Source organism: Peromyscus leucopus, chromosome 16_21 (assembly GCF_004664715.2).
Source record: "Peromyscus leucopus breed LL Stock chromosome 16_21, UCI_PerLeu_2.1, whole genome shotgun sequence".
Classification (NCBI taxonomy): Eukaryota; Metazoa; Chordata; class Mammalia; order Rodentia; family Cricetidae; genus Peromyscus; species Peromyscus leucopus.
In genome coordinates, this window is record NC_051084.1 from 8,171,492 (window position 1) to 8,190,614 (window position 19,123).

At 58.8% G+C, this 19,123-nt stretch overlaps 1 protein-coding gene across 14 annotated transcripts in view; it reads right to left on the reverse strand.

Annotated features, from left to right (window-relative positions):
- The window catches only part of Tnxb (tenascin XB), a 65,048-nt gene that overhangs the window by 26,927 nt on the left and 18,998 nt on the right, over positions 1 to 19,123 (reverse strand). For 4 of the 14 annotated variants that reach the window (XM_037200152.1, XM_037200147.1, XM_037200148.1 and 1 more), the window contains exons 5-21: positions 18,737 to 18,893; positions 18,358 to 18,621; positions 16,946 to 17,653; positions 15,284 to 15,652; positions 14,080 to 14,373; positions 12,480 to 12,770; positions 11,852 to 12,142; positions 9,970 to 10,302; positions 9,249 to 9,572; positions 8,414 to 8,719; positions 6,001 to 6,315; positions 4,621 to 4,908; positions 4,197 to 4,505; positions 2,994 to 3,314; positions 2,587 to 2,901; positions 1,864 to 2,187; positions 349 to 645 (exon numbers count right to left, since the gene is read on the reverse strand). In XM_037200152.1, the coding sequence (XP_037056047.1) occupies positions 349 to 645; positions 1,864 to 2,187; positions 2,587 to 2,901; positions 2,994 to 3,314; positions 4,197 to 4,505; positions 4,621 to 4,908; positions 6,001 to 6,315; positions 8,414 to 8,719; positions 9,249 to 9,572; positions 9,970 to 10,302; positions 11,852 to 12,142; positions 12,480 to 12,770; positions 14,080 to 14,373; positions 15,284 to 15,652; positions 16,946 to 17,653; positions 18,358 to 18,621; positions 18,737 to 18,893 (5,506 nt within the window). The remainder of the gene's footprint in view (positions 1 to 348; positions 646 to 1,863; positions 2,188 to 2,586; positions 2,902 to 2,993; positions 3,315 to 4,196; positions 4,506 to 4,620; positions 4,909 to 6,000; positions 6,316 to 8,413; positions 8,720 to 9,248; positions 9,573 to 9,969; positions 10,303 to 11,851; positions 12,143 to 12,479; positions 12,771 to 14,079; positions 14,374 to 15,283; positions 15,653 to 16,945; positions 17,654 to 18,357; positions 18,622 to 18,736; positions 18,894 to 19,123) is intronic. The other 10 variants (XM_037200153.1, XM_037200145.1, XM_037200143.1 and 7 more) reach the window with 9 other exon arrangements.

Below are 19,123 nucleotides of genomic sequence, written 5' to 3' on the forward strand. Positions count from 1 at the left end.
TCCCCAGCAGGTGCCCTCAGGTCTTGAGAAGGAGGCAGAAGTCATAGCTATTTGGTGATCTGAGTTCAGTTGAAAAGCTTCCCGAGGACCAGAGGCCTTGGTCAGTTGATAGTTGGCCAACATGCCCAAGCTCCTGGGTCAGCTGAGGGGATCTGGATGGCCACCAGCGTGGCAGAGGTTTCTGTAACTCTACTGCCCAGGAGAGCAGGCCAGTTCCTGGGCCAAGGCCTTCACCACGGCAGTTCCATGGTACTGGCCAACCCAGGGCCCTGGTCCCCACTCACATCACCAAGGAGCTGAGAATCACCTCCCCTTGAGTTCTCCCTTAGATCTGCACTGTTCACTCACCTGTCACCCCGACAACAGACACGGGGCCCACACGCTGGCCACTGTGGATGCCATACAGGTTCATCTTGTACTTGTGGTCTGGCTCCAGCCCGGGGATGGTGACCTGGTCCTCGTGCCCTGGCACCCGCACCACCTTGGGCTGCCCATCCCCGTTCTTGTACTGGATCACGAATTGGTCAAATTGTCCCTCGGGGACGGTCCAGGAGAGGCTCAGGGAGTCAGGGGTGGCATCTGTCACAGTCAGCTCCCCCAGGCGGGGCTTCAGGGGAGGGGCATCAGTAGGCTCTTCTTTAGGGTCTGGAAAGAAGTAAAACAGAATCTTAGCTGTTTGGGGAAGGAGTTCCCAAATTCCAGCTCCCTGGTGTGTGCGTCAGAAGGAGGCTGTATCTAGGCCTGGTCACACTTTCTTCCAGTCTGTAACCACCAAAGCCTTTCAGTGGTCTCCCTGGGGCCCTCAGACAGGTCAGGCTACCTTGTGCATGTTGTATACCCACACTTCCTTTAAGTATTTGTGTGTGTGTGTGTGTGTGTGTGTGTGTGTGTGTGTGTGTGTGTGTGTTTAAAGACTGGGTTGCCTATAACCCAGGTTGGTCTTGAGTTGAATAGATACAGGAGAATGAACTTAGCTCCTGACCCTCCTGCCTCCGTCTCCTTCCAAGGTTTCAGGTGTGTGTACAACATGTCTAGTCAGATTCAAGGCTTCTTTGGGGAGGTAAAAAAAAAAAATGTCCTGAATTTAGACTGTGGCGGTTCCTGCGAGGTCAGTGTGCTGAGTGTGAGGTGGTACACACCTCACACAGGTGGTGTTAAAATACAGCTGCTGATGAGGGGAGGCTGGGAGAGGGCGGGACACGGGTGGGCTGCAGGCCAGCGAGCACCCGATTGAAGTGGTCAGCGACACGTGGGCCTCATTTATCCCCTCTCCCATATCCTCTGGAACTTAAAAAGCACCTCTTTTATTAGATTTCTTCGTTTTATGTGTCAGTGTCTTGCCTGCAAGTACGTCTGTGCACACGTGTGTGCTTGGCGCCCTCAGACGCCGGAGCCCCTGGAGCTCCAGATGTTTGTAACTGTGACTGGAGTTACAGATGTGAATCACCATGTGGGTGCTAAGACCTCAACCTGGATCCTCTGCAAGAGCAATGGTTGCTCTAAACCACTGAGCCGCCTCTTTAAGCCCCGACATTTGGAAATCTCTTAAACAATTATTTGTGGACAGGATTTACTGGTATTTCACGGAATTTGTCCCAATCCCAGGGTTCTCTCTAGAGTCCCTGGGGAAGAAAGTAAAGAACCTAAAATATGCTTCAGAGGTCTCAACCCCCAGAGGCCTCCTCCGGGCCTCCTCCCTCATCTTAAACGGGCAGTCCCTGCTCCAGATCCCCTTTGACCTGAGGCATTGAAGGTCAGGGACAGGCTAGAGGCTGAGGAATTTTGGGGTCCTGAATCTCTGCTGCAGGCAATAGTGAGGGATCTACTTGCCTGAGAAGTAGAGGACTCTTTACCCACACTCACCGGTCACGCCCACGGTGGACACGGGGCCCACACGCTGACCCTCGTGGAGTCCATACAGGTTCATCTTGTATCTGCGCCCAGCCTCCAGGTCTCTCACGACGGCCTCCCTCTCCTGGCCCCCGACACGCACCACCTGGGGCCGCCCATCGCTGTCCTTGTACTGGATGGTGAAGGAGTCAAAGTCTCCCTGGGGGACGGTCCAGGAGAGGCTCAGGGAGTCTGGGGAGGATCCTGTCACGGTCAGCTCTCCCAGGAGCGGCTCCTCGGGGGCCTCTGGGGCCTCTGTGCTGGGCTCTGTGGGGCTGGGGGTCTCTTCCTCTGCAGCTGAGAAGGAGACACAGAGGTGAGCGGGGGGGCGGAGGGGGGGTCCCCAGCAGGTGCCCTTGGCTTTTGAGGAGAAGCTACGGCTACCAGAGAGGTCCCAATGTCCGTTCAGAGATGCCCTCCCCCTCTTGGTTCTGGTGTCCCTGTTCAGCTGACCAACATGCTCAAGCTTGTAGGGTGGCCTCATGCAACCAGCACAGCAAAGTCTTCTGTGGAACCCCTGGTCCAGGGAGACTGCCAGCCATAGGAGGGATGCACAGGCTACAGCCTCAGCCACAGCCAGCCTGGACACTGACCAGTTCTGGGCCACCAATCACTGTCCACAAATCCATCCCAGCTCACCTAAGCTGAAGCTCACCTCCCCATGGGTCCCATCCTGGGCTCCCACACTCCACTCACCTGTCACTCCGACAACAGACACGGGGCCCACACGCTGGCCACTGTGGATGCCATACAGGTTCATCTTGTACTTGTGGTCTGGCTCCAGCCCGGGGATGGTGACCTGGTCCTCGTGCCCTGGCACCCGCACCACCTTGGGCTGCCCATCCCCGTTCCTGTACTGGATCAGGAAGTGGTCAAATTGTCCCTCGGGGACGGTCCAGGAGAGGCTCAGGGAGTTGGGATCGGTGTCTGTCACGGTCAGCTCCCCCAGTTGTGGCTTGGGCTTGGGAGTCATGGTGGGTGGTTCTGTGGGCTCCTCTTCCTCCCACGGCACTGAACATGGAGAGAGGGGGATGACCATGGGAGCTCTCTCAGCTCTGGACCTTTGCAGCTGTCTAGAAGGTCAGAGTTGGTCTCTCACTTACCCGTCAGGGCCTCAATTTGAGCTGGGCCCACACGCTGCCCATCATGGAAACCATACAGGGTTACCAGGTATCTGTGGTCAGATTCCAGGCCGCTAAGGGTGATGTCACTCTGGTCACCCTCTGTACTGACCACTTTGAGTTGTCCATCTCTGTCGGTGTACTGGACCTCGAAGGAGTTAAATTCTCCCTCAGTCACCACCCAGGAGAGACGCAGGCTGTGAGGCATGGCCTCCTCCACTCTCAGCTCCCCGAGGTGGGGCGCAACTGTGGGGGTTGTGGTCGTGGGAACCTCTGTCCACGCCTCTGTTGTTTCTCCGGGGCCTGGTTCAGAGAGACGGGACGGAAGGTGACTGGCCTGTTACTGGACTCGTCCGTTGAAGGGAGGGAGGAGGAAGGGGTATGGGAAGGGAGAGAGGCAGAGGAAGCAGGGTTGGCAGAAGCATTTGAAGTGCCGAACACCAAGGAGAAGACGTTGCATTTTGCATGAGTCTAAAATGAGATGCAGAGAGACAAAGCCCAGAGGACAGGAAGCATTCCAGTGGCTGCCAGGGCCTGGCGAACGGAGTGCAAGCAGGATCTTATAACCTCCTGGCAGGAGTGAAGCCACCCTAACGGGACCTGTGCCCCTCCCACGGGTCATCAGACCAGCAAAACCAACCCCACCCTGCCCCACGTTAAGTTGCCCAGGAATCCCACGCTGGGAGAGGGAAAAGGTTAAAGGTTGGTGCCAGCCAGAGGGGGAGCATGTCTCCTGGAAAGAGGTTTCACACAACTATGACAGCTCATCAGCCCAGGAGACTGGACCAACTCTTGACTGGGCCTGCTTAGCTATACATACACCTCTGGCCGTCCACTTAAACCTGAACCTCATGTCAAGACCCCAAGATGGATTTGAGGGGCTCGCTGGGCCTCTTTGCTCCTCTTTCCAACATGGCCACATTGGATAAATCTCTTTTTCTGCTTTTCTTTGTGACTTGTCTGTTTGCTTGGCCTACGGAGGGCAGGTGTCCAGGCCCCTAACAGATGGGGGTGCAGGGCTGAGGGGACTGCCTTGCACCTCCCTGTGAGGACTGCTTTGTGACTTGTACATATGCCAAAGCCCATTGGCACTGGGTGTACATTGTGACTCAGTAGAGCTGCTCACCCCCCCCCCAGAAGAAGGGCACCGAGGAAACGGGACCTTGGGTGGACTGTCACACTCACCAGTCACAGCGATGACAGAAAGGGGACCCACACGCTTGCTTTCTCGGAGCCCATAGAGTAGCAGCTTGTACCTGCGGCCTGGGTCTAGACCAGAGACCCTGACCTCTCTATGGCTGCCCTCCACGGGCACCACCTGGGACTGCCCCTCCCTGTCTTTGTACTGGATGACGAAGGAGTCAAACTGGCCCTCGGAGACCGTCCAGGAGAGGTCCACGGAGTCTGGGGTCACACCAGTCACCCGCAGTTCCTCTCCCAGCCGAGGTTTTGACGGAGACTTTACTCCAGTTTGGTCCACAGTATCCAGGGGCTCTGAGAGGGAGACACAGGCAAGAGATAGTTCAGCGGGTCACGGGCTGCGGGCTGTGACCTTGAGGGCAGGGCAGGGAGAGGAGAGGCCACAGATGAGAGGCCGCCCTCCACTCACCTGGGGTGCCCTCTGTGGTGAGGGGGCCATAGCGCTTCTTCCCCTGGAGCCCATAGAGGAGGAATCTGTACTTGCGGCCCGCGTCCAGGGCTGTGATGGTGGCTGAGTGCTCTTGGCCCTTTATCGGCACCACCCGGGGCCCACCCTTGTCCTTGAACTGGACCAAGAAAGAGTCAAAGTGGCCCTCGGGCACCGTCCAGGACAGGCGCAGGGAATCCGTCGTGGGGTCCGTCACCCACAGCTCCCCAAGGCGGGGAGGGGCCCCTGGGCTGGCGTCATCTCGGGCGGCTGACACAAAGAAAGATTCTTGTATTTATTTTTTCAAAACGATTCTTGACCACCTCCCACTAGGGCTGGAAAAATCCAGAGCGGCCCAAGTGGTCAGTGCCTCCCTAGATATTTCCATCACCCTCTCTCTTTCCAGAGCCTCTCCGACTCGACTCCTGTGGGGATGAGACTTCTGTCTTGAGTCACCCCCGCGTGGACACCCTAACCCCCTCCTCGTTTTATCCTTCTCTCTGACGAGGCTCTTTCTGTCACTTGGAGACTTCCCTTTCCACAGGGCCCAGCTACCCAGAAACCCCAGCTGAGTGACCTGTCTGGCGCCCTGGGGAATTCCTAGGGGTTAGAGGCTCTCTGTGGCAGACGGGCAAGTGGGGGAGGTGGGGTGCTGTGGGGGGTCAGTGTGGGGGGTCAGAGCCTCCCACTCATCTGGCTCACAACACCCACTCCACGGGGCTTGGAGGAGGCATGGTCATGCATGCACGGTCACGTGTTGTGGGGACTTGTGTTGGGAGTGACGCACTCAAGAACACTCAGAGAAGGGATCCCGTGACCGCCAGAGGAGCCATCCAACTTGGGAAGGCGCTGGCCCACCGCCCTCCTGGACAGCAAAACCACTGACGGAATTGTTATTGCAAGAGACTTCTGGCAACGGGGAGCCCCAAGGGGCAGAGGACGGCCTGGACCAAACCCCAAGAAAGGGTCCAGCTGGGTAGGGTTTCTCTGGTGTCCATTTTCCCAGGCTCCGGGAAGTCAAGAGAGGAAGGTGAGCCTCTGCTAGACGTGGATGTGGGGGTAGGGGGATGAGCCAGAGAGACAAGCCACACTCTCAGGCTGTGGCCATGCCACCCGGCCCAGGATGGCAGGAGGGTCTCCTGGCCACCTTCACTCCTCTCCAGGAGGCCCCAGGCCCCCACAGCCCACCCTCTAGTGAAGGCCCAGCATGCAGAACAAATGAAGGGAACGTGCCCTGTCGGGTCCCTGCCTGGTGTGGACTGGGATGGGGAAACAGCAAAGGTGGCCAGCGGGAAGTTCAAACACTTCGGAGAAGGCTGGGGCCTCAGGTGGGGGTCAAGCTGTGCCTCACGCAGTCCTCACCTGTCTTCGCCTCCACAGAGACCTGACTGCGTCGTCTCCCATCCTGGACCCCGAAGAGCAGGAACTTGTACTTGCGGGACGACTCCAGGCCTGGGATGGTGACCTCCCGCTGGTCTGCCGCCACAGGCACCGTCTGGGGCTGGCCCTCCCTGTCCTTGTACTGGACCACGAAGGAGTCGAATTCACCCTCAGGGACAGTCCACGAGAGGCCCACGGAGTCTCGGGTCACGTCTGCCACTGTCAGCTCCCCCAAGCGTGGCTCCAGGGGCAGCTTGGAGGCCTCAGTGGCTGGAGCTGGTGCTGGTGGGAGGGGATCTAGGGTGAGAAGCAGAACATGGCTGAGCTCCTGGAAGCAGACCTGGCTCTGCCTGCCTTGGGGGCTAACAGTGAAGTGGGGAAGAGTTTCCTCTTTATCTTCAGTGGCCTGGGATAGCCTGGTCTTCCATGACCAACGCGGTGTCAGCTGCATTTGTGGCTCTCACTGACAGAAAGACATGCTTTCACACGGCCTTAGTTATTCGGGAACATCGAAGCATTGTTTGTGCTCATCACCGCTGAGTGAGCTGACAAAGAGGCCCAGGTATTGCTAAGTCGTAAATCAGAGAGTAAAATGTGTGATAATGGCGCATTGGTATCCGCAAGATGACCCCATGGATCCCAGACCTGAGGATGCTCAAGCCCTTCGTATAGGGTGGCGGTCTCTGCATATCCTGAAAACTTCAAATCATCTCCAATAACTTACCATCCTAAAGCAATGTACACACTATGCAGATGGTTGGGAACTATATGGTTTATGACACGTGAAAAAGCTGTACCCACTCAGTACAGACACACGGGTGTGCGTGTGTTCATGTGTGTGCAGGTGAGCATGCACGTGGAGTGCATGTTCGTGTGTGTAAGTGAACATATGTGTGTGAGCATGCAGATGTAGAGCCCTTTTGTGCTGTTCGTCAGTAGCCGTCCATCTCATTTTCTCCTGAGACGCACCCCTCACTGGGCTCTGGAGCTGATTAGGTGGGGCTGGCTGGCCAGTGAGCCCCAAAGACTCTCCTGTCTCTGCCCCCCCCCCCCAGGGCTGGGATTGCAAGGGCTCTCCACCACTCCCAGCATCTTCCACGGCTCCCGGAGATCTGAACCCGGGTCCTCACGCCTGTGCGACGCTGACGGAGCTATCGACACAGTCTGAGGAGGGACTCTTTTAAGGTTTTCTTTCTGGGTCTGGTGAGATGGCTCAGTGGGTAGAGGCATTGCCCCCGAACCTGACTTCAACTCCTAGGACCCACACGGCAGACGGAAAAACTGACTTCCGACGGGTTGTTCTTTGACCTTCAGTCATGCTGAGACATGTGAGCATCTACACACACACACATGTGCACACACATATACACACATGCACACACACACATGCACACACACATATACACACATGGACACACACATATATGCACACACACACGCACAAATGACTGTAAAAAGATACATTTTTTGAGCCAGGCGGTGGTCTCCCACGCCTTTAGTCCTAGCACTCAGGAGGCAGAGCCAGGTGGATCTCTGTGAGTTTGAGGCCAGCCTGGTCTACAGAGTGAGTTCCAGGACAGGCACCAAAACTACACAGAGAAACCCTGTCTCAAAAAACAAAAACAAATGAGAGAGAGAGAGAGAGAGAGAGAGAGAGAGAGAGAGAGAGAGATTGATTTGTGTGCATATTCTGTCTACAGCAGCATGGGAAACATCTGTAGATATGGAATGCTGATTATATCAGCGTAATCAGTGTCCTTCAGGATCATATGAATTCTCTTTTCTAGATGTTAATGCAGTGTTCTGAGAGAGAATAGGGTCTCCCCCAGACACCGTGGTCCCCGGGTCACAGTGAGCGTATGTCCAGGAGCCATGAAAGGAAGAGGGAGCCAGGAGCTCAGGGAGGCGTGTCTCCCGGGGGGGTGAAGTTGGAGTGACCAGGAGGAATGTGACTTGGACGGGCACCCAGGGCCTCTGAGGAGTTCTGAGGTGTGTGTGCTGAACTTCAGTGAGGAAGGGTGGTGGCTGTGCTCATGTCACATCCCAGTAAGGTTGTAAGGAGAAGGGAAGGGACACGGAACAGCTGTGAAGTCAAGAGGAGTGAGGGGAGGGGAGAGGCGAGGGAGAGGGACGGGGGGGGGGGCAAGTGGGAGGCAGGGTCAGGGTTGGCATGCAGATAAGGAAGCCACCGAGGGCGGGGGGGGGTTCCAGCCTTGGGGAGAAGCCAAAGGTTTGGGGACTGGACTCCGATGTCTGTGAGTCTGAGGAGGCCTGTAGGTCACTGACGCAGAGACTGGGGGATGGGGGATGGTAGTCCCAGGCAAGGCTGGGACAAGGGTCTTGAGGAAGTGCTGTGGGGAGCCAGGGGTGGGTTCTGCCTGGCTGCCTCGCTCACCTGTCATTGCCAACACCGAGAGGGGCCCCACACGCCTGCGGCCATGTAGCCCATAAACGTTCATCTTGTATTTTCTCGCAGGCTCCAAGTCAAGAATGGTGACCTCGCGCTGGTCTGCCCCCACAGGCACCTCCTGGGGCTGCCCAGCCCTGTCCTGGTACTGGACCACGAAGGAATCAAACTGCCCCTCAGGGACCACCCATGAGAGGCTCACAGAATCGGGGGTCACACCAGTCACTGTCAACTCCTGCAGACGGGACTCAGGCGGGGCCTCGATGGCTGGAGGGGTCTCTTCTGGTTGTGAGTCTGAAACAGAAATGGCCAAGTCTGCTAGAAAACAGTCCTAGGGGTGTTACACAAAAAACCCGCACCCATCAGCAACACCCATCTATCAAGAAGATTCACCGGCAGTCTGGTGAATCTGGCACCAGCAGTATGGCTCAGCAGGTAAAGTCACTTTTGAGCAAGGCGGATAATCCAAGTTCCATCCCAGAACCCAGGTAAGGGTGTAAGGAGAGAACCAGACCCACAGAGTTGTCCTCTGATCTCTGTACGTGCACCGTGACACCCACACAACAGATACAACAGCAGTAACATACATACATGTACGGTTTCACCAAATCCTTGCCAGATGGCTGGCTGGGCTTACTGGGAAAAGGTGTCACAAAGCTGGCGGCGGCCCTAGTCCTTGGTGACCTGCCCTGTCTAGGCATTCTGAGCATAGAAGGTACCATGACTGCTCAGCAGCTAGACAGCCCCTGGCCATGGAACATGGGGCTCAGCCGTGAGAGGGAACAGGTCACTGGGAAGGGAACCAGATCCCAGCCACACTCACCGGTCACGCCCACGGTGGACACAGGGCCCACACGCCGACCCTCGTGGAGTCCATACAGGTTCATCTTGTATCTGCGCCCAGCCTCCAGGTCTCTCACCACGGCCTCCCTCTCCTGGCCCCCGACACGCACAACCTGGGGCCGCCCATCGCTGTCCTTGTACTGGACGGTGAAGGAGTCAAAGTCTCCCTGGGGGACGGTCCAGGAGAGGCTCAGGGAGTCTGGGGAGGATCCTGTCACGGTCAGCTCTCCCAGAAGCGGCTCCTCGGGGGCCTCTGGGGTCTCTGTGCTGGGCTCTGTGGGGCTGGGGGTCTCTTCCTCTGCAGCTGAGAAGGAGACAGAGAAGTGAGCGGGGTGGGGGGGTCCCCAGCAGGTGCCCTTGGCTTTTGAGGAGAAGCTACGGCTACCAGTGAGGTCCCAATGTCCGTTCAGAGACGCCCCCCTGGTGCCCTGCTCACTTGACAGCTGGCCAACATGGCCAAGCTCCTGAGTCAGCTGGGGGGGCCTGGACAGCCACCAGCACAGCAAAGGCCTCTGTGGCCCTGCTGCCCAGGGAGACCGCCAGCCCAGGGGCAGGGCACACAATAGCAGGCCATAGCTTCAACCAAAGCAGACCTGGGAGACTGATCAACCCTTGGCTTCCATTCCCCAGTCACTAGTCTCCAAAAAGCTGTAGGTTCTACTTCCTGATGGTCCCATCCTGGGCTCCCACACTCCACTCACCTGTCACCCCGACAACAGACACGGGGCCCACACGCTGGCCACTGTGGATGCCATACAGGTTCATCTTGTACTTGTGGTCTGGCTCCAGCCCGGGGATGGTGACCTGGTCCTCGTGCCCTGGCACCCGCACCACCTTGGGCTGCCCATCCCCGTTCTTGTACTGGATCACGAATTGGTCAAACTGTCCCTCAGGGATGGTCCAGGAGAGGCTCAGGGAGTCCGGGGTGGCATCTGTCACAGTCAGCTCCCCCAGGCGTGGCTTCTCGAGGGGCTCTGGGGCCTCTGTGCTGGGCTCTGGGGGGCTGGAGGGCTGGTCCACAATGTGTGGTGGGGCTGAGGAAAGAGATCAGGATCACGGCATGAACAGTGACCGGCCAGTCGATGGGGATACCAAAGCACATCAGCAGGCATGTTCCTCCACTCAGGGCTTAGGGCTCCCGTGGCCTTGGCATCAGCACCCTTCTGAGGCAGCCTGCTCCCTCCCTACACCAGACCCTCCAATCTCTGAGGAACCCATTGCTGAGGCAGGGCCACTGCCTAGAATGCAAGAAAGGGGGGATCAGGTAGGTGGCCTGGGAAGAATCCTGCTCCTCCCAGATGGCTCGAGATGTACAACTCTTAGGGTACCACCCAGGGTCCCCACCTCTGTTCCCTGCAGTAGGTCTCTGCAGGGTCCCCGAGAGACTGAGACCCTGGGGGCACATGAGGAACAGGAAGAGGTTTCAGGGGGGAGCAGACTAGAGGCAAATGGTGACAATGGTGTCATGTGTGGCGGTCGGGAGCAAGAAGAGGGTGCTGGGGAGGCGGAGGCGTCTCTGCTTCAGCAGATTTGCACACAGGTGTTCTGAGCCCAAGTCAACCATTGCTCTTATTTATTTATTCATTTTTAGGCAGGGTCTTCCTGTGCAACCAGCCCGGTCCATCTTGGGACTCAACAATCCTCCTGCCTCAGCCTTCAAGGTGCTGTGATGACAGGTCTCTCACCACGCCTTGCTTGAACTTGGATATACTAACGGCGTTTATGGGGTGTCACCATCAAGACCCTCACTTGGCAGAAAGGAAGCTGGGGACTGTGAGATTGAGCAACTGGCCCAAGGTTCTGTGGACATTGATTTATGAAGCCAATGGTGAGGGACAGGCAGCTGCCTCCAAAGCCCGTGCTCCCTATTAGCGTAGCACCAGGGGAAGACAGCAGTGCTGGATGGGGGGAGGGGCTGGGGACATGGAGGAACAGGACAGACTTGGAGCCAGCCTGACTAGGAGTTGGGGAGTGAAGGTTAAAAGGAGTTCTTTCCAGCCAGGCAGTGGTGGGGCACGCCTTTAATCCCAGCACTCGGGAGGCAGAGGCAGGCGGATCTCTGTGAGTTCCAGGCTAGCCTGGGCTACAGAGTGAGTTCCAGGAAAGGTGCAAAGCTACACAGAGAAACCCTGTCTCAAAAAAACAAACAAACAAAAAAAGCCCTTTCACGTGGAAAGAGACTGGGGCAGCATGGCACCCTGGTCCCCTGGGTCTGCCACCCTTGCACATAGCAGCCATGTGGTGAAGGCTCAGGGGTGGATGGCACCAGCCCAGCAATGACGGCCAGGAACTGAGTCAGGCCCCGAAGGAGTCCAGAAGAAGCTGCTGTGAACTGCGGCTGAAGGAGAGGTGTCTGGGAAGGGTGTGGAGGACAAGAGGGTCTGGCTACTCAGAGTGGGGGACACGAACTTGGAAGCAGTGTGAGGAGCTGGAGTCTGGGCAGGGAGCCCCGGGATGTGGGGACAGAACAGCTGGGGAGGAACAGGGCCGAGGCCTCGGCAGAAGTGGAAGGTGGAGCTGGGGCAGGCCCTGCTGGAGGCCTGGGGCCAGCAGTGAAGGGAGACGTGTGGGTTTCTGACTCACCCGTTTTGGCCACTACAGACACGGGCCCCACACGCTGCCTGCCACGGAGCCCGTAGAGGTTCATCTTATACTTCCTGTTGGACTCCAGGCCAGGGACAGTGACCTCATTCTCATCCCCCGCAATGGGCACGGTCTGGGGCTGCCCCTGCGCGTCCTTGTACTGGATCACGAAGGAGTCGAAGGGGCCCTGGGCCACGGTCCAGGACAGGCGCAGGGAGTCTGGGGTCACACCAGTCACTGTCAATTCCCCCAGGAGGGGCTTCTCAGAGGACTCCTCTTCCCTCTCTGGGGCTGTAAACAAGAAGAATGAGCCAGGTGCAGGAACCAGCAGCCTGGGATCGGGGTTCAGATTTGGACCTGGGGGTCACCACTCTGTTAGTGTGAGTGCTGAAACCCTGGGAAGTTGGGCACAGCCAGAGCATGACACACCTCCTGGGCTTTAGGGAGCATGTTGAACAGGATGGAAGGGGCCTAGCCGTGCAGGGGAAGCTGGCTGCCCCTCAGCCTGGGCACCGGGCCAGGGTGTTGGGATCAGCCATTTTGCTGGGAGGCTCATCTGGTTCCTGGCTGAGGGTAAGTGTGTAGCGAGCAAGAGGAGGGCACATGAGCGTAGGTGGCAGCCACTCACCTGTAGTGCCATCAGCAGTGAGGGGCCCGTACCGCTTCTTGTTGGCAATCCCAAACAGGGTGAATCTGTACTTGTGATTGGGGTCCAGAGGGGAGAGCACCACGGAGCGCTCAGGCCCCTCCACGGGTACCACGAGGGGCCGTCCTGCCTTGTCTCTGTACTGGACCATGAAGGAGTCAAACTGGCCCTCGGGAACAGTCCAAGAGAGGTGCAGTGAATCCGGGGTAGGGTCTGTTACCCACAGCTCTCCCAGGCGGGGTGGAGATCCTGGGTCGGGGTCACTCCGAGGCACTAGGAAGAAGGAGTAGAGACAGGGGCGTCACAAGAGAAAGGAGGTCCCGTGCAGCCTGCTCTCTGTAGACAGAGGGGGCAGGGCTAAAGCCCAGCCAGCACACTGCTCTGTGGAGCTGTGAGCTCTGTCCTGGGGCTGCACCCCATTACAGGAAGGGGTGACGTCTTCTAGACAGCCTAATGCCCGGACTGTTCCCAGCCAAGGGGAAGAGGCTCCAAAAGGAGAGGGGGAGCCCAGCCAGCGCTTTTCACATCTGTGCAGCCAGGGAAACCTCCGAGGCAGCCTCCATGCTTCCAACTCGACGTCTAGCTGGTTTCTCCTTCAAGAGAGAAGACCATCCCTGGGATGCATCAGTGCGGAAGAGCACCCACCCACCTGCTGCTGTCTGCCACGCCTCTGCCCCTCGCTGTGCCCACTCTCTGAGTGCCGGCCTCTCCATCTCCCCTCTCTGCACTCTGTTCCCAGAGGATTCCAGAAATGTCTGTACCCCATCACCTCCAATCCAGCTGTGCCCTCCCCCAGGCAGCTCCTGGTGACCTGGCCATTGCTAAGTCCTGTGGGTGCTGGAGAGCCCTAACCCACTCCTGTGGACTCTGACTGCCCGCACCCTCCTCCCAGTACCCGGGACACTCCCCTGGTGCTTCTCTGCCTCTGCTCCCTCATAGGCTCCCCACAGCTACCAGGACTCAACGTAACCCTGAGGTCCCCCCAGTCCCAGTCAGGCACCTCATCAGTGCCACTCGAGGCTGCTGTAAGGACCATGCTCCTCAAGAATGTGCTGAGTTCACTGAGTGTCCCACCTGCTCCCCACCTGCTGCTGCCCGGGGACGGAAGTGGCTGGTCCAGGGACCTGGGACTGGCCTGTCATACCCGGTCTGACTGCCACCATTCTAGGCCAGCATCAGTCACCACACCTCACCCTTCTCTGTCATGCCCCTGCGGCAGACACTGTGCTATTTGTAAGGTAGCTCATCACTTCACTCCCACATTCAAAGGCCTTCAGAGGTCCCGTAGGGCTCCCACATGAGGTCTAAGCTACCCACCCAGCACATGGGACCCCAGGACTAAGCCCCTCAGCACCCCGCGTGGCCTGCTCTCCAGCCAGAAGAGTGCTGCGGGTTCTCTGGGAGACCACCCCCCACCCCCTCTGCCTCACCTCCCTCCTCACCCCTGCTGCCCCTACTGCTTTCCCTTGAGGATTAACGCAGCTGCTACGGGCCATACACAGTCTCTCCGAACCCTAAGGCTCTGGGGCAACCTGCTTCAGCATGGTACCCAGTGCAGGGCTGGGGTGCTGCTGCCACTCACAGATCTTAGCTTCAGCCACCAGGGGGCCATGCCTCTTCTTGCCGAGGAGCCCATACAGAATAAATCTGTACTTGCGCCCGGGTTCCAAGGAGGTGACGGGTGCTGAGCGCTGGGGTCCCTCCACAGGTATCAGCTGGGGCCCGTCTTTGTCCTTGTACTGGATCACGAAGGAGTCGAACTCCCCCTCTGGGACCGTCCAGTGCAGGAGCAGGGAGTCGGAGGTCAGGTCTGTCACCGTCAGATCACCCAGGCGTGGCAGGACAGGCAGCTTCCCAGGCTTCTCCTCAGCCTTGTCTGGCATTTGGGGACAAAGGCAAAGCACGCTGGACCAACCATTCCCCTCCCCCCTGTCTCCTCCCTCTGCTCTGCCTCACCCACCTCGTCCTGGATGCCTCCATCCCTGCCCCTCCTGGGAAGGGGACATTTTTTCTATGTCTCTGTCCCTTCTTTATGTCCCCACCCCTGTACTCTAAAACTTTAAGGGGAGTTTCACGCCCCCCCATGGTATTGCTTGAGGGTTTCTAGCCTCCACACCGATGCTTCAGAGCAGCCTTCCGGCTCCCCAAGCCCCTGGGCTGCTCTCTACCTTACCACCCTCTCTCCCAGTCATTAGCTTGTTCTAGAACCGGACCCAGAGTCAACCACTGTGTTCTCAGAGGGAGAACCAGGGGCGGATAAGGGTTGCCGGGCCTTGTCCTTCCCACCTATCTCTGAAGTCGTGATGGCAGTGGAACACCCCTAACACACACACACACACACACACACACACACACACACACACACACACACGACTTTATCCCCAGAAGAAAATGGCCAATGCAACCACAGATGCTGTCCCCAGAATGTAGAGCTGAGGGCCAGTGCTGGGACCAGAGCTCCATCTACCTTGAACTCTACAGCCCAGGGCAAGGCAGAGGGACAACCAGGAGGCGAGGCATACATGGAGCAGGGTCTACTACAGCTCCAGGATGGGTCACCACCCACTTCTGACTTGTCTCCAATGGGGACCTGTCACTCTGGTGCCCCTCCTAGCTGCCTTCCCTATGAACTCTCAAGCCTTTTCTCTCTTCTGCTTTCTCTTATCCCGTCAGACCCACCCTTCACTGGCCCCTGAAATCCTGTCCTTCCTCTAGAGTCTTGAGATGGCCCCAGCTCCCCGCCCCCTAGTCTCAGGACACTGCTCTGAGTACAGTCCAGAATGTACCCATAATGCCTTGGTAGGTGATGGGAACAGAGGGCTTGCCCCCAGGGGTGATCCCATGGAGGACTAGCTTGTAGGGGGCCCCGGGAGGGGGCAGGGGCACCAGAGCCTGGTGGACGTCTCCTGGTAGCAGTTCTTCATGTGCCCAAGGCCCCTCGGCCACCTGCATGCGCAGCTGGAAGTGGGCAAAGGTGTCGGGCTGGGCAGTCCAGGCCACACGGAGGCGTCCTGCCTTGTCTCTGCCCAGCACCTTCAACTCTCCCAGCGGGTGATGCTCCAGGATCAGGATAGGGGCCTGGGCCCCTTGGGTCGTAGAGGGGCCCGAGGGAGGAGGCTCATCAGTAGCCTCCGGGAGGCCAGAGGGTAAGGACCCTGGGAAGGGGCAGAGCGGGTGAGAAAAACAGGAGAGAGTGTGAGACCAGGAACGGAACCTCTGGTCCCCAGGTGTGCCCTCGGCCTCCGGCCTCCGAGCTAGAGGGCTTCCTCCCCTCTCCTCAGCCCTGTCGGGGTTCAGGAGACAATCAATACTTTTTCCCATACTTGGCCAAGCCCTCCAGATTCCCGCATGGAGCTCCTCTGGAGCAGTCAGGCCTGGCTTAGGGCAGGCAATGACAAACCCTGCCATCCCTCCCTGCCCACCGGCCTCCCCACTGGTGGCGTCCGCCTTCCATTAGTGCAGGAGTGAGAAGCCTGGAAGAAAGGAAGGGGTGGTGGTGTTAGGAAGAAAGGGGGTGGTGGGCAGTAAGAGAAAATAGAGGGTGTGAGGGTGGACGTCCCGCTCCGGTGGCATCTGGGCCCTATGGAGGAAGAAGAGGTCCACCCCCACCCTGCAGCCGCAAAGCACCCTGTCCCTGGGCCAGGCATCAGTCCTGTGGGAGAGACCAGCTGGAGGGGAGCCACGCCTGGGAAAGCAGTTCAGGAAGCCGTGGTTTCACCCCCCCACACCCCCCACTATGCACACACGCTGCCCGACGGCTTTCAAGGCCACCCTCAAGCAGTTCTGCTGCATCCCTTCAAGGTCAAAGCCAAAGTGTGGGAATAACCACAGACCACAGGCTTCAGGCACCCTCACCGCAGTGAGTCAGAGTGGGAAGCTCTGGTTTCAATCCCACCCACCGAAAGCGCAGGGCAAATCTCTGCAAATGCCCAAGTCTCCCGCAGCCTCCATCAGAGGTGTGCAAGCTGCAGGTCAGCCGTGAGTTCGGCTCTACCAAAACTATGAACTTGCCAAAAACATTATGAGATGGTGGTTTTAGGTTTTAGCTTTTTTTTTTTTTTTCAATAAAAGAAAAAAGAAAACTCAAGTGTAAGTATGAGCCTTGCAGATAATAATATGTCAAGATTGTTGGACCTGCCTGACCATAGCAGACATTGCCAGAGAGCTTGGGAACCCAGGTGGGAGCTGGGGAGCCCCACAAACCAGGTCTATTTGGCTTTAGTTATCCTCAGGAGAATGCCAGGACCTGGGGATATGGTGGCTTTGGGGACACGGGAGGGCAGCTTTCTGAGGTAGTGTCCTACAGCTGGCGGGGAAGGCTAGGAGGTGGGAGGGTGTGGTGAGGGGGTTGAGGCCTCAGCCGTCAGTGGAGGAGTGGGTAGCTGCAGCCTCGAAGGCAGGCGATGCTGGACAGGGGGTGGGCAGTCCAGGGCCCCAGCCCACAGTACCTGTGGTGGTGATGAAGGCGTAGGACTTGGAAGTCTGCCCTGCCCGCACCCCATGGACCTCCACGTGGTAGGTAGTGCCAGGCCTGAGGTTGGGCAAGCGGACAGTGCGTTCTGAGCCGTCCACGGTCAGCTCCCCGCTGGGGCCCTTGGCGGGTGGCAGTGGCCGCCAGCGCAACACCACACGCTCGAACTGACCCCGGAGCCCGTCGAGGGACACGATCAGCGCGCCGTCGGCGGCACTGCCCAGCACCTCAGGCTTCGGGTGACGCGCTGCGGTCACCAGGTGTGCGCCGTCGGAGGCTGGGCCCACGTCTCCCTGGTCCGATTCCCGCTTCCTGGGGCTCTGGGTGGGACTAGCGGTGGGGTGGGGGGGACGTGGCTTGGGTGCCGGGGCACCCGCTGTCTGGTGGCGCTTCAGGAAGTCATGGATGTAGCGCGCCACCGACGTGTAAGTCTGGTTGGCGCGCAGTGGGTAGCCGTGGGCCCGCAGGTGCCGCTCCAGGTCCTGTACTGTGCCGCGGAAGCGGCCCAGTTCAGCCGTCAGGTTACCCCACGGCCGACGGGGAGGCTGGGGCGGGCTGGGCCGGGGCTGCCACTCCGCGCTCCCCTCTGTGGGCCGCAAGGGCCGGGAGGGCCGCGGAGGCCGGGGACGGGGGTTCGGGGGCGGGGCCGGGGGGTGCACCTCCGGGTAACCGTAGTGGCCTGGTGCTGCCGAGTGAGAGAGGGGGAGGGGACATGAGGTCAGTGTCAGCTTCCCCCACCGGATGCTCCTCCTCGCCACCGCGGAGCCCCCGCTCCCCAGCCAGGGGCGAGGGGCCTCTCCCCTGAGCCCCAGCCCCACCTAGAAAGAGAAATTAGTGTCCCCGAGCCCCACCCATCCCTTTGCCCGCCAAGCCTGCCACTGTTGGTGCCCTAGAAGGAAAAGAAGCCAGGGGGCGGGGCGTGTATCTGATGGAGAGAACGGGGAAAGCGGGGTGAAAATGTAAGCTACTCCGAAGAGGGCGTCGCCTTGTCCCAGGAAAAAGAAAGATCCGGCTGGGCATCTGTTAAGAAACCTTGAGGGTTGGTGGACAACGACTGCTAAGAGACCCAACCCCAGGCAGTCTCGGTCCCAAAGTCAGCAAGATGGTGACCTGCTTAGCTCTAGTCTCCACAGGACCAAACTGTCCACTACCCCTGTTAGGACAAAAGCCACCCTCCTGGGAGCCGCATCTTGTGTATACTGCTTCCCTCCCAGGGGCAGTCCCTCCCACAGTCTAACCTGCAAGCACCTAAGGGCTGTCTCCCCAGGGCCTTTAGAATAAATAGGGCAGGGCTGTAGCAGGTGTTCTGTGACCCTCCAGCCTGGGCCCCCAGGAGAGGGCTCCCAGCCTCGGAAACCCGGCTCTTCCCTAACACCCCGAGTGCCATACCTGTGTTTGCCCTGATGGACGCCGGGTAGCTGACTGCACGACCTCGCTCTGCGGTGACGGTCACCACGTACTCCACGCCTGGCATCAGGTCGGTTAGCTGAGTCCTGTCTGCCTCGGGGGGAACTTCCAGCCGCACCCTTTGGTTGCCAGCACTGACATAGGACACCACAAATCGGTCCACCTCAGCCTGGGGGCGCAGCCAGCTGAGATCCAGTGTGGTTGGAGTCACAGCTACCACGCGGAGGTCCTGAGGACCATCGATCACTAGCAGGGCGAGACAGAAGACGGCTCAGGAGGGAATCCACTCTGGTGCAGCCCCCACCCCCCAGCAGATCCCCTGTCAAATCCAGATGTTTGCCCCCACGGCCCCAGCTCTCACTGGTAGTGATGGTCTTAGAGGCAGGAGGACCCCAGCTGGTCCCTCGTAGAGCGCGGACAGTGACCTGGTAGTCCTGACCAGGGGCCAGCCCTCTCTGGTCATAGGCTGAGGCGGAGCTGGGCACCCGAGCTGTGAATGGGGGACTTGTCCCCTCCGTCTGCAAGAGAGTGAGTACCAAGCGCATCCGGATGGGGCTCTCTTCCTCGCTCCCCAGCCCCTCCTCTGTAACAGTCCCAGATGGTGTCGACACAGGACAGTGTGGGACTTGGCCCTATACAAGCTGGGGAGCGTGGACGGGACCGCAAGACGCCTGGAGCCTCGCCCTGGCCAGTGACTTCTCTCTGTGGTTTGTGTCCATCAGCTCACTCCACCATCTGTGAGAAGGGT